The 18,196-nt window shown below is 38.2% G+C and overlaps 2 protein-coding genes across 3 annotated transcripts; one reads left to right on the forward strand and one right to left on the reverse strand.

Moving 5' to 3' along the window:
* Window positions 1-10,804: 10,804 nt before the first annotated feature.
* Window positions 10,805-14,753, forward strand: LOC122304103 (inactive TPR repeat-containing thioredoxin TTL3-like). 2 transcript variants are annotated; one of them, XM_043116146.1, is made up of 7 exons: window positions 10,805-12,027; window positions 12,631-12,826; window positions 12,912-13,096; window positions 13,179-13,512; window positions 13,621-13,822; window positions 13,926-14,032; window positions 14,279-14,753. In XM_043116146.1, the coding sequence occupies exons 1-7, from the start codon at window positions 11,054-11,056 to the stop codon at window positions 14,429-14,431; spliced, it is 2,151 nt and encodes a 716-aa protein (XP_042972080.1). In that variant the 5' UTR covers window positions 10,805-11,053; the 3' UTR covers window positions 14,432-14,753. The 2 variants fall into 2 exon arrangements, with proteins under 2 accessions (XP_042972080.1, XP_042972082.1); XM_043116148.1 differs by lacking the exon at window positions 13,926-14,032.
* A 1,522-nt stretch (window positions 14,754-16,275) lies between these two features.
* On the reverse strand, window positions 16,276-16,665 carry LOC122304729. The gene has a single exon (XM_043116997.1). It carries the CDS (start codon window positions 16,663-16,665, stop codon window positions 16,276-16,278), a length of 390 nt encoding a protein of 129 aa, XP_042972931.1.
* Between the last annotated feature and the right edge of the window lie 1,531 nt (window positions 16,666-18,196).

Here is an 18,196-nt window from a genome sequence, read left to right on the forward strand (position 1 = left end):
CTACTTCTAGCCCTATTGACCTATCTAACAAATCTTCCCCACAAGATTTTGTTCACCTTTCTACAACACTTCCTCCTAGATTTTTTAATCCAATTCAATCAAAGAATTTTCTTCTTCTAAGAGTTTAAGATTGTCCCAGAATTCCTAAAGTTCCTCCATGTTCTCTTCCCACCCCACTAAAGTGAGTGACTAATCACCCGTACTCTCTTAAGAGAGTAAGCCAAGACTTAACATCCCCTCTACCTTCGCTCACACAGCTAGAAGAGAGAAGACTCGCTGACTATAAAGACTGAGCTTCTAAGAATCTGATTAATTTTGAAAACCAACTTGTTGTGTCACAATCTACTTTTTAAGGTTTCGAAAAGGCCTATGGCTTGCTAAGTCTGTAAATATATATCGAAACTTACTAGTTCAAAATAATAATTAAAAAAAAACTACTTTTAAGTATATTGTTCATATTTACCAATTGAATATAGTAAATCTAATTAACTATTTAGTCTAAATTAATTACTAATAGTTTCAACATGAAATTATTCAAAAAATCCTAGAAGATATATTGGATGTATATATTAGTAAACCATATATAATGCTAGTATAATAAGGCATATAAAAAATAAGTCAAGCAAAAACTAAATGATTTTAGTTTATTTGCAATTTCAAAGGTTCAACTCTCCAAAACTAATCTATTTATATGAAAAAGCAATGATCTTAACCCATGATCCTATGTTCTTCTCTAATCTCATGTCAACAACTCTAAATTAGATCTAGGGTTTGCAATGGAATCATAACAATATGGAGATAGAAGGATCGAGAGAGAAATAGCTGGGCTTCAGTGTACTTGGGTCAAACACTTACAAGTAGTCAACTAGTTTAACCAAAGGGAGTACTATGTAATGAGCTAGGCCAATGGGTTCAATCTACTTATTATGTTGTCACTTATATTGGTTAGTAAGTGGGTTGTGAGTATGTCCTTGGGCTGATAGGTGTTCTTATTTATGTTGCTTTTAAGTTCTTTCCGAACTAGCCCTTTGGCCTTTTCCTTGTTTCCGTTAGAAACCTAACGGTATACGCATTGTCTTGTTGCACCATTTTGGAATGTTACAAACTTTTTCCTTTCTCTTTCTTTCTTTTTTCTCTCTCATTTTTCCCTCTCATTTTCCTAGAGGAGCTCTCATCGAAGAGAGTGTTTTAGTGATTTCATTTCAATATCTGGTGTGTTACAAACTGGTATCAGAGAGACACTAGTCTTCATGAATATCAATTACAAGCATGGCAAAAGGAACAAGGTTGACACAACTACAAGATGAGGTGAATGCCCTAAAAGAAGCACAGACAACCAAAATCAGAATCTACAAACTCAATACCACAACCTAAAATTTGAGATGCTTGCACTAAAATGGCAATTTGACTTAGTCGTTTAGTAGCTTTATGCTCTCATAGTGGAGCCACAGAGGAGAAACAACAACCATAGCCTTGAAGGGTCAACATAAGGTGGGTAGCACAAGGAAGTTTATCCCAACCTGAGGCCTAGAGGTTATGTGCAGGCCAGGATCATTCGCCAAGACTTTCTAGTTTTCCATGGAGAAGATCCAGTTGGTCGGATCTACAAGGTAAACCAGTTCTTTTCTTTCCATGATACCCTACCACAACATAAAACCAGGTTAGCTTCTTTTCATCTGGAAGGGAGAGCCCTAACTTGGTTCTAGGATTTTGAGGAATCTGGACAAATGGGTGACTGGGAATCATTTCTTAAGGCATTGTTGGTTAGATTTGGACCACATGGCTATGTGACCTAATGGAGGCATTGACTCAGTTAAGGCAAGTAGGGTCACTTGAAGACTACAAGGATATGTATGAAATGCTATCCAATCGGCTAAGGGGTTTGTCTGACCAATATAAGTTAAGTTGTTTTCTCAATAGATTACGTGATGAAATTAGACTCCCAGTTAGAATATTTAACCCACCAACCCTAATTTCTACCTATAACATGGCTAAGATCCAAGAGAAAAACTTAAACTTGTCCAAAAAACAACAGCAAATTTGGGCTTGTGTATTCTCCCCACTCGAGTATCTTATAAAAACCAAATTCTCCACAAGGAGAAACCAGAAAAAGTATTCCCAACCTCCAAATCTAGAAAATAAACCAATAACAAATTAAAGAAATGAGAGATAAGGGCCTATGTTATTATTGCAATGCTAAATAGAACTCGGGGCATAAATGCCAAAACCCTAAGCTTTACCTTTAGAAGAAGTTCTTATGGAAAATGAGGGTGAGATTCTATTAGAGGACCTTACTACCAAGGTAGAAGAAGTGGGATTAGTGGCTCTTAATTCCGAAGGTGGAAAAGCCTTTGGGTTTTGGTCAATTTTGACCCATTAGCTTATGTTCGGTGGTTTATAAAATTATGGCAAAGATTATGGTGTTGCTTTTGGCTCCAATCCTTGAAAAAATTATTTCTCCTAAGCAGGCAGCATTCATTCAAGGTCGCTCGATATTTGATAATATTTCTTTGGCAAGAATTGGTACAAGGCATTAATCGGAAAGTACAAGGTGGTAATGTAATGCTGAAAATAGATATGGCGAAAGTATACGATCGAGTTAATTGGAGTTATCTTTTAGAGATTCTTTGTAGATTGGGTTTTTCTGAAAAATGGAGGAGTATTGTGTTTAATGCTATATCGTCTCTGTTTTACTCTGTCATGCTGAATGGTTTCTCCAAATTTTTTTTTAAGGCATCGCGAGGACTTCAATAAGGTAACCCACTTTCCCCTTATTTGTTTATTTTATTTGAAGAGGTTCTTTCTCGTATGATTAATCATGAGTTCAACTTGGGGCGCATCCTTCCATTTCATCCTAGTGGAGGTTCTTCGATTTCTCATTTATTCTATGTGGATGATCTCTTGATTTTTGCAAATGGGGAAAGTTTGGTGATGAGAAATATTATAGAAGTATTACATAGATATGAACTGTTGTTGGGATAGTTGATAAATCCAAGTAAGTCAACTTTGTTTTTTTCTAGTTCCATTCCGGCTAACAGAAAGAATAGATTGAAAATGATTACAGGATTTGAGGAAGGAAGTTGGCCTTGCACATATTTGGGGTTTCGTTATTTGCAGGAAGTATGAAAATAAGAATGTTTGATCCTCTCTTGACAAAAGTTCAAAAGAAATTGTCAGGGTGGAAAAGCAAAGTACTTTCTTTTGGTGGTAAAATTGTGTTGATTAAGCATGTTTTAATAGTATGCCTATTCACATGCTCTCTATTTTAAATTTACCAAAAGGTGTTTTATCAAAACTTGAGAAGTTATTTTCTGATTTCCTTTGGAGTACATCTGGGGATAATAAAAGAAGGAAATGGATATCATGGAAAAAAACCTGTTTGCCAGTTGAGGAGGGGGGGCTTGGAATTAGAAATCTCTATGATGTTCAAGAGTCTTTGATAATGAAATTTTCTTGGAAACTTATTGAAGGGAGTTCCATGTGGTCAAGAGTTTTTACCACTAAATACACTGGAATGCTCATTTGTTTTCAATTTTGCATTTAAGGAAGGGTCCCAAATTTTGGAGTGGTGTAATGACCTTAATGCCAAAAGTGATAGGGAATTTCAAATGGCTTATTCGGGGATGGAAAATGCAGTTTTTGGATGGATAATTGGTTAGGAATGGGGCCTTTGATGGACCCAATTCTAGGAGTAGGAGACTTGAATTTAAGAGTGGCAGATGTCTTTGACACAAGGACAAAAGTGCAGGAATTGCAGCAATTGATTCCCAAAGAGACGGCTAGACTTATTATTGAGTCTGGAATTCAAATTCGGCCGGGTCATGATATTTGTGTATGGAAGCATGAGGTTGATGGCAAGTTCACCACAAAGTCAGCCCGGGAGTTAATTCGACAGAGAGGTGATTTATGTCCCTAGAAAAAATGGTTATGGAGAAATGGGGTACCAAAGAAGATGTCCTTTTTCTTATGGCGAGCTAAGAGAAGGGCTATTTCGGTGGATGAAATTAATAGAAACATAGGGATCACGATGGTTTTGAGGTGTGAATGTTGTGTTAATTCTCAAGTGGAGATAGTGCACCACATTCTACGTGAGGGGGAAGGAGCTCAAAAGGTATGATCTTCCTTTGCAAAATCCTGTAACATTAATGTGTCTCATATTCAAAATCAGGAGGGTATGTTGAATTTTTGGTGTCAAAGGACATCTTTGAGTTCGCAGGAGGGTTGGCTAAAGGGGTTAATCCCTATTGTCATTTCTTGGGAGCTCTAGAAAGCTAGGTGTACGGCTAGAATGGAAGGTTTTAAATTCAAACCTGAAAAGGCCATTCGGCAGGTCAAGGTGGGGCTGAAGAATATTTCTACTAATATGAAGAGATTTCAGCACATGAGTGGTAATGATAAGGTAATTATGGAATCTTTGACTTGTCCAATTTACCAATTGTCAATAAAAAGCCTTTGTTAATTTTGTGGAGGAAATCAGTTAGAGGGAGACTCAAGTTAAATGTTGATGAAGGATGTTGTGATTAATCCAGGAGCTACAAGAGGAGGAGGAATTATTCGGGATTCAAATGGGAATGTGGTTGCTTGTTTTTCCCATTATTATGATCATGCCACTAATAATATTGCAGAATATAAAGTTGTTTTGGATGGTCTTCGGTTATGCAAATAGTTGAGGTTGCAGGATGTTTTGATTGAGTTTGATTCTTTAGTTATAATTCGTTGGCTGGCATCAGGTATGTGTAAATATTGGTTTCTTTGGGATTATAGGGTGGAGATCAAAATGTTAGCAGGTGAACTCAATGTTCGGTTTAGGCACATATTCAGAGAGGCAAATATGGTGGCAGACTTTTTGGCAAAAAAATGATTAAAAGGCGCTGTGACAGATTTTTTTGGAATGGATTCCATTCAAGGATGCTTTCGAGGAATTATTTGCATGGACAAACTTGGTATTCCGTATGTTAGATTTTAAATTGATTTTTTGTTTTGATAATACTCGGGCTGGGCAGTTTATTTGGTTAAGAAATGGGAAGGGGTTTCTTTGTAAAGGTTTTGGCTTTGGAAGTTGTTTTTTACGGGACCTGGGTGCTAGAATTGATGTAACTTTTAAGGTACTTTATTTTTTATTACGATTTTCCTCCGCCCTAAGTGAGAGTTTCGAGTAAATTGGACTGAGGTCACTCTTGAACATGTGACCTCCATCTTTAAAATAAAAAAAATAAAAAAGTGGGATTAGTGGCTAGAAGTGAAACATTGTAACCCAGAAATATCTTTACATGCCTTGACTGGCTCACAAAACACCAAAACATAAGAGTAATGTGAAAGATTGGAGCTCACTAGGTGACCATTTTAATTGATATTGGGTTCACCCACAATTTTTTGGATCTAGTAGTTTTGGAAATAACAAGGCTGCCGCTTAATCTTGCGAAAAGGTTCGAGTGAGAGCTGCAAGTGGGAGGTAATTCCCAGTGAGGGAAACTACATTGGGTTAGAGTCAAAATCTAGGATACTATCTTCATAGTGGAGGTGCATGTGTGGGTTTTAATCAGTGTGACATGGTGCTTTGGATCCAATGGCTCCAAGAATTGGGGTCTATTTTACATCCATAGGGGTAATTTTAATGCAACTGGGAAGGCCCATGGCCTTTTTTAGCAGGCCTTGAAAGCCAGAGCCCTATTACTATCCACTTACGAATAGGAGTTGTTTGCCCTTGTTTCAACAGTGGTGAAATGGAGCCCCTATCTCCTGGGAAGAGCCTTCATTATTGAAATGTATCATTAAAGCCTGAAACACCTAATTGATCAAAAGGTGGGAACCACCATGCAACAAAAATGGGTTTCCAAACTCATGGGTTATGACTTTGTGGTGGAATAGAAGAAGGGTTTTGAAAACTGAGCTACTGATGCACTATCCAGAAACAGGCAGGAAGAAGAAGGGCATTAATGCTGATAATATTTCCTAAGACGGGTTGGCTAGATGACCTAAAGGCTACTTACACTACTGATCCTCAAGTACAAGATCTTATCACTCTCTTTTTAGAAGATAAGTTGGGTAATGATTATTCAATAAGGGCAGATCTATTATTGTATAAGAACCAACTCTATATTCCCCAAGACAGAAAGTTTAAGAGGAGACTATTGGAGCTAGCACACAACGGCTTAGGGGGTGGCCACTTTGGGTATGATAAAACTGTATAGAGGGTTAGGAGGGATTTCTTTTGGCCAGGCCAAAAAAAGGATGTTAAGCAGTTCATCTGAGGATGTGACCTCTGTCAAAGCATGAAGTCCTTAAATACACTCTCGAGTGGGTTGTTACAACCCCTTCCCATCCCTACGCAATCTTGAACCCACATAACAATGCATTTTGTGAAGGGCCTCCCCAATTCTAATGGGTTCAATAGCCTTCGGGTCATGGTGGACAGGCTTACCAAGTACTGCCACATGACTCCCCTCAAACATCCCTATATAGCTAATGACACTGCAGAACTATTTCTCAAGCACATTTTTAAGCTACGTGGACTCCTACTCTCAATAGTTTCAGATCGAGACAAAACTTTTGCAAGTAACTTTTGGCAAGAAATTTTCAGTTTGCAGGGGTCCAGATGTCACTAAGTATTGCATATCACCCCCAAACCATTGGTCAGATGGAGGTAGTGAACAAGACACACGAGAATTACTTATAGTGTTTTACGGGGGATCGCCCAAAGGACTGGTCATCATGGATTCCACTGGTAGAGTCGTGGTATAATTCGACTCCACATATGGCTACCCCCTCCAAAGTAGAGATCAAATCTCGACCTTGCTTTGACATAATCTGCACAAAGCACTAAATAGAATGAAGAAGTACGCAAATCTAAGAGGAAAGGATCGGGAATTCAAGGAAGGGGAGTGGGTCTACCTAAGATTATAGTTGTACTGGCAGACCTCCATAGCTCATGGTCTAGCTCAAGCTAGCCCCAAAATTTCTTGGATCATTTTAGATACTACAAAGGGTAGAGAAGGTTGCTTACGAATTAGATCTACCCTCCTCCTCCAAGGTACACCCCATTTTCCATGTTTCGCACCTGAAGAAGAAATTGGGATCTTCAACAGTAGCAATGTCGAAGCTACTTCCCATGGATGAACAGGGGATCCTCAGGCTGGAGCTAGAGGATATTTTAGCCCATCGCATGGTCAAGGCTAGAAATCAAGTCAAAGGTGGATCTGCTAGTCCATTGGCGGGGACAAAGCAACAACGATGCGAACTAGAAAGTGTACTTGAAGATGAGAGAGACCTTCCCACAACTTGCAGGAAAGGTGTTTAATGGGGGGAGAAAATTTCATGAACCCTAAATCAGATCTAGGTTTTGAAATGAAGGCACGACGATATGGAGATAGAAGGATCAAGAGAGAAGAATGGGGGCTTTGGTGTACTTGGGTCAAACACTGAGAATAGTCAACTAGTTTAACTGATGGGAATATTATGTAATGGTCTGGGCCAATGGGCTCAATCTACTTATTATGTTGTTGCTTAATTTGGTTAGTCAGTGGGCCGGGAGTATGTTCCTTGGGCTAATAGGCATTTTTATTTCTGTTGCTTTTAAGTTTGTTTCCAAAATGGCCCTTTGGCCTTTTCCTTGTTTATGTTAGAAGTTTGATAGTATACATATTGGAGGCATTGTCTTGTAGCACCATTCTAGAATGTAATGAAAATTTTCTTTTCTCTTTCTCTCTTTTTCTCTCTCATTTTCCCCTCTCATTTTTTTGGAGAAGCTCTCCTTGAAGAGAGCATTTCAATGATGTCCTTTCAAATATATGGTGTGTTACATCTCCCATTTAGCTTCTTAATGGTGTCACATCAATTTTGTTCCTTTGTTCATGATCATCTCAAAGTACTCTTCATTATATATAGTCATGTCACATCGATGTTCTTTATTCTTCTCTTCTTCATACCATTGTGGTTTTTTTCTCTTTCGAGATATGTAATGATTTTTGTTCTGTACATGGCTTTTTCTAGTGAGTTGCTTCATTTCATTAGGTTTTAAATCATCAAGGTATGGTTCTGGTTTCGTCCTCTCTTTGTGTTCATTTCCTTATCTTAAAGGTTAGAGCCTAGGTCTAAAGGACTTGATCACAAATTGCTCAAGGCTTGGTTTGGGTAGTGAAACCATCTCATCTCATCTAATCATGGAATGTTTCACTATGGTACTCTTCCTTAGTTAGCATACTAGTTATTGATGAAATCTTTTGACTCTATCATGGAATGTGTGACTTTGCCATCTTGGAGTCTTGGTGTAACACCCCACATCTATGGAAGACTAGTGAATCATATCTCATACTTATTAGGAAGAGAGGTTTTTTACATTAATTTATAGTGATTCCCAAGAAGCTCCAATTATAATCTTAACTAAATGATCATTTCAGAATATAAGCAAAAATACCAAATATGGCTTAGCTTTTGCTTAGAATTTTACAAATGTTATTAGAGTCAATTAAGCAAGAAGTGTGGTTTAAGTTGTGCAATTAAATGAACAACCAGAAAAGAACAAACACCCCTTGGTTCAATCTTTGTTTTGCTTAGAAAACTAAAACGTAGGGAACGATGAGCTTAGTTGAAGTTCAAAAATCAAAGTGAAATCTTTTATATTTTCATATCACTAATGGTCATGAGAAAGAAAGAGAGAAAAAAATAAGTCATTCAATAAGATTGGTTGAATGGAAGATGGATGGCAGTCCCACATAAGGGAATTGCCCTTAATCCAACAAAAAATATTATTATCCCAAAGTTTAAAATGCAATTAACCATTTCATTACATAAATGATATAAAAATGTTGATGCTTTCACCCCCTCTCCTCATATTTCTCATCTCATTTTCACCCTTTTGTAATTTCTTTTTCTCCCTATATTACTCAACTTAAACTAGAGATTGAGCTAAATTTTGTTTCCTTGAATGTGTAGTTTTTATTGTTTTGTCAATTTCGTCACTATAAGTATCTCCTCAATTTTTATCTTTGTATGCGTTTATTCGATACGGCATTCCAAATTTGAATTATGTGAATATATTGTTTAAATATCTTTTTCAAACCAAAAAATGGATCACGTTTAATTGTTGGAGATTGGCTTCTAAATCAGCTAGTAAAACCACATAATTGACACATTACAATCAACACACCAATTTCATAATAATATTAGTGAGTCAAGAGGATTGCATGTTGATTACTAAAGGGTTTGAGGACGGAACAAATTCCCACTCCTGGGCCACATGGGGTTCACCCCACTCTGGGTCCAGTCGGCCTAAGAAAATAGCTCAATGAGGATGGAAAGAAAAAGGGAGGTTGGGTTTAGCCCATGGGAGGGCTCGCCCAGCAGGAATGAGGGTCACACCCAGCATGGCCTGTAGCCTACATGATCAAATAGTAGGCACATTGCATTAAATGTACAAAGGAGTTGTCACGCAAGGACTGACATTCCGCATTAAATGAGCACCACTACCCCTACCACTGGGGTAGTGGGAACACCATCCCCCACTTGCCAACATAGAAGTGCAAGAACGAAAAGAGATAGGTTGTGTGCAGCATGATAGAGTGATGGAAGGCACATCAGAAAGGACTATGCAACCATAACAACGCATGGTACAACTTGACACGATCTACTGGCAGCCATGGAGACCACCTCAGCCTACTATAAATAAATGCCAAGAACATAGGTAGAGGGGTCTCTCTCTCTCTCTCTCTCTCTCTCTCTCTTCCCCCCCTTTGATTTCATATTATAATCCCACCATGAACAATAATTTTGACTTAGGCATTGAAAGTATCCCATACCCATCGAGCCCCTCTCATTAAACCTTGCATGGACATAGAAGCGGAGAGGCCTCATTGCCTAGGGTACGAAACACGGCATCAACAAGATTTTTTGGATTGAGAGAGCCTCCCAACTCATTTAATCTAATCATTACAATTTTCTCAAACTCATACATAAATACAATAAATTTTCAACTTTTTTGAATCTCAAAATAAAAATAACATTATAACAATATTTTAATCAACTTTTAATTTTCATTTCATCTTATCTCATGCTAAAATTAGTGAATCAAGAGGATTGCATGTTGATCACTCGGAGGTTTTTTGGATTAAAGAGAGTCTCTCAACTCAACCCATATCATCTAATCATTACAATTTTATCAAACTCAAATACAAAATACAATAAACAATTCAACTTTTCCATATCTCAAAATAAAAATAGCATTCAAACAATATTTTATTTAACTTTTAGGTTAAGTTTAGATAGTAAGTTGAGATGAGATGAGTTAATATGAAAGTTGAAAATTGAATAAAATATTGTTAGAATATTATTTTTTAATATTATTATTATTTTAAAATTAAAAAAATTAAATTATTTATTATATTTGTATAAGAATTTGTAAAAGTTGAAATGATGAGATTAGATAAGTTGAGCATCTCTCTCAATTTAAATCAAGTTTTAATTTTTATTTCATCTCGTCTCGTCTCGTCTTACATTAATCTAGCAAGTAAACATCATGGATAACAAAAATAGAATAAAAGAGGAATGATACTACTCATCATCCTAATTCTCATTATCTTTTTATTATCTCTTAATGTGATATTAGATAATTAAAAATTATTTATTATATTTTATTTATAAATTTATTATCTAATATCATATTATAAAATTATAAAAATAATCGATGAATAAATATTTTAGTAAAAAGATAAGAAGATGGGAATAGAAGATTTTAAGAAAGAGAAAAAGTTAAAAAAAAAAAAAAAAAAAAAAAAAAAAAAAACAAACAAGCCTTAAATATCTATTTTTGCTTTTCCCTCTTCCAACGTCTACCTCTCTCTGAAAATCACTTTCCATTACTCACATTCATTCTTTGCTTCATCCTCTTGTATCACGAGATCCCCATCTCCCTCCATCTCTCTGTCTCTTCCTCCAAGTTTCTCTGCTATTACATCTCGTCCTCTTTGTACTGTTAAACGCAAACATTGCCTAAAGAACGTATTTCCTAGACCCGCAAACATCTCCAACTCTTCACAAACAATCTATAGAATTATACGACATGTCACATTCTGCGAAACCCATACAAGAAATGGGCGTCGATTCCTTAATAACTCGGTTCCAGGACTCGCTTGGTTGCGATCAAAACAAGCCCGACTTCAGAGAACTCGATCTGGGCTCGCCCGTCTCTCCCCTGATGACTACTACTCGGGGCTCCATTGCCAATGGTAGTTGTGGTGGTGCAGCCACTTCGAGCTGCAGTTCGAGCTCGTCTGGATCGATGTCGGGTAAGAATAACAACAACCAATTGGTTAAGAGATCCGAGAGTAAGCCAAACAACCTCGCCAGTGAGCCCTCCGGTTTGTCCGAAACCAGCCCAATTACCCCCGAGAGCGTCCGATCCATTAAAAGTAACCATAGTTCGAAACCGGGTCATCGGCGATCGGTCTCTGCTGGATCTCCATTGATCTACTCAGGTAGAAGCTTCAGTAGTGCTAGCAACAATGCCTCTGGAAACGGAGCAACTTCAGCTTCGTCCAGTTCGAGCACGATTGCATTACCCAGTGGCAACATTTGCTCCCCTGGGAAAATCTTAAAGGCTGGTACCGCTCCTAAAAATGCCACTAGGACTGATGTTTTGGGTTCTGGGACTGGTAACTATGGCCACGGTAGTATAATGCGAGGTGGTGCTAAATGGGCTTCCGCTGGAAGTGCTGCAGACACTAATGTAACTGGGAATATACAGTTTGCAGGAGAAGCGGTGATGCTTAAGCGTGCAATGGCGACTACTGATGCCGAGGAGGTGAAAAAGGCTGGGAATGAACTGTACAGGAGAGGGCATTTTGCGGAGGCCTTGTCCTTGTATGATCGGGCTGTTTCGCTGTGGCCGGATAATGCGGCCTACAGGAGTAATCGGGCGGCGGCATTGACGGCACTGGGGAGATTGGGCGAGGCGGCGTCGGAGTGTGAGGAGGCAGTGAGATTGGATCCTGGTTATGGGAGGGCACACCAGAGGTTGGCATCTCTTTATCTCCGGTGAGTGTTGCAACTAGAATTGGAAGTTTATGGTTTCAACTGTTGTCTTTTTGTTTTTTTGGTTTCTATTTTGATTGCTTGATCATGTTCGTTGGAAAGAATGTTTCTTTCTGTTTTGGGGGTTTTTGCTTGGATTAGTCTGATTGCTCCGTGTTGTTTTGATCTTCGTTGTGTTTACATTGGATTTGGTGCATTTGTGTGTGTCTTCTCATTGAGTGATTGGCTTTTGCTAACTTTAGTATTCTTTTGCACTGGTGAACTGGAGTCGGCTCCGAAATTTCGTTGTTGTATCTGTCACCCTAGTTTGTTGTATTCCGGTCCGTAATATACCCAATTAGAATGGATGATTCCTGGTTCGGGGCTTGTTAAAGTTGCTATCATTTGTGATTTCTTCGTTTAATACTGGGAGAAGGTAAGACAGGTTTCTAATTTTTTTTACTTTGAATTGACTCATAATTTTTGAGTTACTGAACCTTTGGCTTTACAAATTCATGTTTAGAAGAATAAGTTTGTCTCGAGTAATTGTTACCATCTGCAAGATTAATAAGATCATTGGATTAACATTCACGGATCATTTAACTTACTGGTCGCGATTTTCTACAGTTTTGGGCTGGTCGAATATGCCCAACGCCACCTATATTTCACTGGGCAACAGCCTGATCAATCTGACTTGCAGAGGCTAAAGTCAATGGAGAAGCATCTGAACCGATGTGCAGATTCTCGAAAGATAGGTGATTGGAAGAGTGCAATTAGGGAATCTGATGCAGCCATGGAAGCAGGAGCAGATTCCTCCCCTCAGGTAGAACCCTCGGCTGAAGTATCTCAATTTTAAAATTTATGTGGAGTGAAGTATAAAACTGGGAACTTATTAAAAGCATTTACAGCTTGTTGCTTGTAAAGCTGAAGCCCTTCTAAAGCTCCATAACCTTGAAGAAGCAGAGTCTATTCTACTGAACATTCCTAAGTTGGACAATTTTCCTCCTTCCTGCTCACAATCCAAGTTCTTTGGTATGCTTGCTGAATCTTACCTGCTCTATGTCCGAGCCCAGATTGAGATGGCATTGGGAAGGTATGCTATGATGTATAAAAATCAAATGCAGAGTAGTTATGGCTTTTGGGGTGAGTGAGAACATTTAGAAGATTCATTGCAGGTTTGAAAATGCTATTGTGGCAGCAGAGAAGGCTGGCCTGATTGATTACAGTAATGTTGAGGTTTCGAGGATGTTAACCAATGTGAAAATGGTGGCAAGAGCTCGCTCCCTGGGTAATGATCTCTTTAGCTCTGGAAGGTTTGCTGAAGCCTGTTCGGCCTATGGAGAAGGCCTAAAATATGATAGCTCCAATTCTGTTCTCTACTGTAATAGAGCAATTTGTTGGTCTAAACTTGGACTATGGGAAAAATCTGTTGAAGACTGCAACCAGGCCCTCAAAATCCAACCCAATTACACCAAGGCCCTTCTGAGGAGGGCGGTCTCAAATGCAAGGGTGAGTTGGCATGCCATTATTTGTGTTCATGGTGCTGTTTTACTCTGATTTTTCAGTTTGTTAAGTTATATTTAACTAGTTGGCAACGCTTCTTGTGGGATTTTATAGCTTGAGAGGTGGGTGGAAGCTGTGAGAGATTACGAGTTATTGAGGAGGGAACTTCCTGGAGACAATGAGGTTGCTGAATCTCTACAGCGTGCACAAATTGCGTTACGCAAATCTCGTGGAGAGGAAGTTGGTATGAACTTTGGTGGTGAAGTAGAAGACATTTCCAGCCTAAATAAGTTTAAAGCTGCAGTATCTTCTCCTGGTGAGTTCAGTGTCTTTATTTGCTCCTGGTGTTGCTTATCATACTACCAGCTCCACCCATCATTTTATCTCAACCCTGTCTGAAAGAAAATTTGGAATTCCAGGCGTTTCGGTACTTCATTTCAAAGTGGAATCAAATGAACAATGTGAAGAAATATCCCCATTCATAAATATGCTGTGTGTTCGATATCCATCCGTTAATTTCTTTAAGGTAGGTGACTTCAGGGTCTTTACCTAGCTCATATTATTTAGATCATTCCACTGCATTCCAACTATAAAAAAATAAAATAAAATAACTCCACTGCTTTCCATATGGTATTCAAAATGAGCTATTGTTGTGTATGTTTTCATTGTATTCATGAATTTTCAGAAGTCATGTCTGGTTTCTTTCCCTGTTATAAGCCTTCTGATGATTTTATGTTGGATCTGTAAACAATTTAATGTTTTTTGATTGAAGGTGGATGTGGAGGATCTCTTAGCAGTGGCAAAAGCTGAGAACATAAGAACCGTTCCAACATTTAAGATATATAGGAATGGAGAGAAAGTGATGGAGCTAATCCGCCCAACCCATCAATTATTGGAGGACTCAGTGAGGAATTGTAGTACCTAGAGCAATGCCCAACCATACAGCTATTCTATGGTAACTGTCCAGTATTCACCGTATCTACTCAACTCATTCTAGGATTATTAGTTCAACCTGTTAGGCAATTACCTTCATAATTGTTTCATAGAGCTTTAAATCAGAAAAACCCACTGGAAATTAGTGTCTTAGTTCATATTTGCGGGATTATAAGTTCTTTCCATTTCGATATCTGTGATTCATTCTTCTACTTTTCAGTTCCACTAGTTGTCCTAATTTTTTGTCAGACTTATTCTTATATCCTCATCTTCCATATTTTGAGGACAGAGTTGAAAAATTGTACAATTTATTATATTGTCTGCTTTGTTAAAACCTACATATGAGAGACTCAGAGAGAAGAGAGAGAGAGAGAGAGAGAGAGTTGCTTTTAGTGATAGTGTGTACGTAGATGATATATCCAAGTATTGAAAGCAATGAGAGACTGCATTGTGGCTGGCTGGTTCCGTCCTTCACATTTGTCTGTTTGTTTTGGTCCAAAGATGAAAATGCACTATACAACAAGGGAGTGGCTTTCCCGGTGCCCACGAAACCCTCAACCTTGATATATATGCTGGAATATTTGGCCCAGTACAATACTCTAAAATTTTCACCGGATACAAACAGGCTTCATGGTATGTCAATGGTATTTAATATGCAAACTTTTGTAATTTAGCTTTTGCGTGAATCCCTTCCTTTTCCCTGCTGAAGTGATTATCCTATTTGCTTAAATGAAAACTAAGAAAATCATGGGTTAATATCCCCACCGACATTGCCCACTATAATGTTTTTCCTGGTATAAGGTTGCAGGATATGAAATCATTGTTATATTCTGCCTCTGCATCTACCTACCACCCAGCTTGATTTTAAACAGCTGCAACAACAATGTTTGCTTCTAATCACTTCAACACCCCACTGCGGGTCCTCAAGTGTCTCCTAAGTTTGGGTGGTGTCATCAGTACTTGCTTCTCTTAAAAGCTGGCTTTGTTTTTTGCAACTTCTGTCACTTTCTGAGGACGGCCTTTCGCAAAAGATGCTGAACGTTTTGATATATTCCCACATCCCTCGACAACTCCTCCCCCTTTTATTCTTTTAATTACATATTTCGACATATTTCGGGTAATTTGGAGAGGTGGTAAGCACTGAAACAGCTGATTAGGCTGCCTCAACTTAGAAGGCCATTGGGCTGAACCAAAAACCTTTCTTTTGGACAAATTAAAGTCCGGATTTCTCATCTCAATAGAAAATGCTCGCCCATGAACACTCCTTCTTGTCCCTCCAGCTGTAGGGGGAGATGGGAGATGGAATGGGAAAATGGAAATAATTGTTGGGGATATGTGGTGTGGGCATGGTGTTTAGAGTATGGAGGTGCTGACTGCTGAGTTGGTAGAAGCATTGATTGGAAAGTACACAGGATGAGAAGAGAATACCGCTGTTCTGAATTATTCCCCTCGAAAATCGTATTTGAAAGAGTGTTAAAGTTGAAGAATCTGACCCTTTTTATGCTATACAGTAGGACGTGGCCCATTGACCCTTTCATCAAAGAGATGGGTGTGATTTTAGCAAGGAGGAAGAGAAACGGGATGAATATAGAATATAACCAAATCCAGTGACGTAGCAAAGACTAAAAATACTTTCAAGTTTTATTATCACTGCAACAACTGTCATTCAACCTTAAAACACTGAGCCAACCCACTGTCCTCGTATAAGAAAACCATGCAAAGAGGCTCATATAATAAAGGAAGTGGGGAACTTCCACAAGAAACTAAATAGTAAACCATGCAAAGGCAAAGGACGAAGGCCATGCAAAATTACTTTACTGGCCAGAAGCAAATGCCTCAACAGGGAAAAGTCTTTGTAATCCCAGCAAGACTCTTGAAATAAATCTTCCCAGTTGTTGAATTATCGGCGGTGATCTCACTCACTGGAGGCCACAGCATGAGCTCCGTAGCCTTTACTCCCTTGAGCTTCTTGATCTTGCTCTTCTGAATGAAGCCTATTATCTCAGTGTCATAGCTCACCAGCTTACTGATCTTCTTGAACTCGTGCTCAACCTTCTTCTTCTGCACAATCCACATGTAGCCCGTCTCTTTCACATACCCGACTTCAATGACGTCGGCCAGAGGGAGAAGCCCCAGCAGGAGCTCGAACTCTTGAAGAGAGGTGGCCATATTCAGGCCCTCCTCGTGCCCTTTCTTCACAATGCCTCCTGCCTTATGATCCGCCATTGATCCTTAAATTGAAAGTATTTTTGGTGGTAATTAACAGCTCTTGATTATATGACTTTCTTCATTGTGGTTGCAAAGAGGAAAATGGTGCTATTTAATACTTTGTTTTGTAGACAAGAGACCAGACATGCGAGACAAACTTAGTCATGGAAAACAATGTATATTTCATTGCAAGGCTCGTCACTCGGCTTGTTCCGTTAATTAATATATATAGCAGGCCCTAATTAAGGTTTCATAGCCGAAAGATATTATGCCTAAGCATGGAAAACTTTGAAATCTATGCTTAGTAATATATATAACGTCAAATATTCTACTTGGAATTAGCGATCATAATAAGTTAGTTAAAACAAAGTACTCCCCTTCAAAATCATTCTGACTCTTGTTGAGTCACTCTAGCTCCTCCCAACATTGTAACCAAAACCAAAATTTGTAAGGAGATAACAAGAGTGATACAAAAATAGAGTTTCCGTGCAGCAAGCCAAGCTTGAATTTTTAAGCGAGTAACAATAGGAGAGGTTTGAATAGTGAGTTAAGATGAGATAAAAGTTGAAAATTGAATAAAATATTATTTTTGTTTTAAGATTTAAAAAAGTTGAATTGTTTCTTGTATTTTGTTGTCTCCAAAAAGAGATAATATGTTTTATATTCTTAACCATCATTCTTTCACCATTCCTTGGTATGGCATCAGCATATGACTGAAAAATAAAAATAAAAAGTCTTTCAATAATTTGATAACACATAAGAGCATTGGCATTGGCTTAGCCAAATGCTAATAAAAGTCATATTTTGAAGAATGTCTACTAAATTTTTCCTATATTGGATTAGCTAAACACAATTCAATTAGAAGACGAGTTATATAAACTTCATCTCAAGAGTCATATATGAAGGGAACTGTAGCATCTTCAGTCTAATATTTTATTATTTTTTGTGTTTTCCTTTTCCTTCCCTCTAGTGTAACTTCATCCCTATAACTTCATCCCCAAAATTACGATTAGGGGCGTAAATCGGTCTGGTCCGTTTCAAAATTTGTAGACCCCAGGACCAGATTAAATGGTTTCTGTCTACAATTTATGGGATCGAGACTGACCGGTCTAGAGTTTAGTCTGGACCGGTCCAAATGAGTCGGTCCAGTTGGTTTTTCTAATCCGGACCAACTCGCTTACACCTTTAATTACTATGCCTTTTCCTATTATTAGTGATTGTCAAAAAAATTATAAATAATGATTCTCATCCACAAAGGTAACATCAATTTTTGTCCTCAACTTCCCCAAATAGATTGTATATTTTTCTCTCTCTTCTTTGAAATTTGGTAATAGTGATGTTTCAATCTCATATACGCAAATACTCCAAGTTAGTCCGAAATAATCGTATATGCTTACGTGGTACTTACAATTGTTAAGTTATAAGTATTGATATTTTAATAGGGAATATACTTGCAGATTGAGCTAAAGCAACTTTATGAGCCTCCCAAGGTAAAGTGTAATATGTGGAGCAAGACAAGTACCCTTATCTCTCTCTAAAAATTGCTCAT

Source organism: Carya illinoinensis, chromosome 3, assembly GCF_018687715.1.
Source record: "Carya illinoinensis cultivar Pawnee chromosome 3, C.illinoinensisPawnee_v1, whole genome shotgun sequence".
Taxonomy (NCBI): domain Eukaryota; kingdom Viridiplantae; phylum Streptophyta; class Magnoliopsida; order Fagales; family Juglandaceae; genus Carya; species Carya illinoinensis.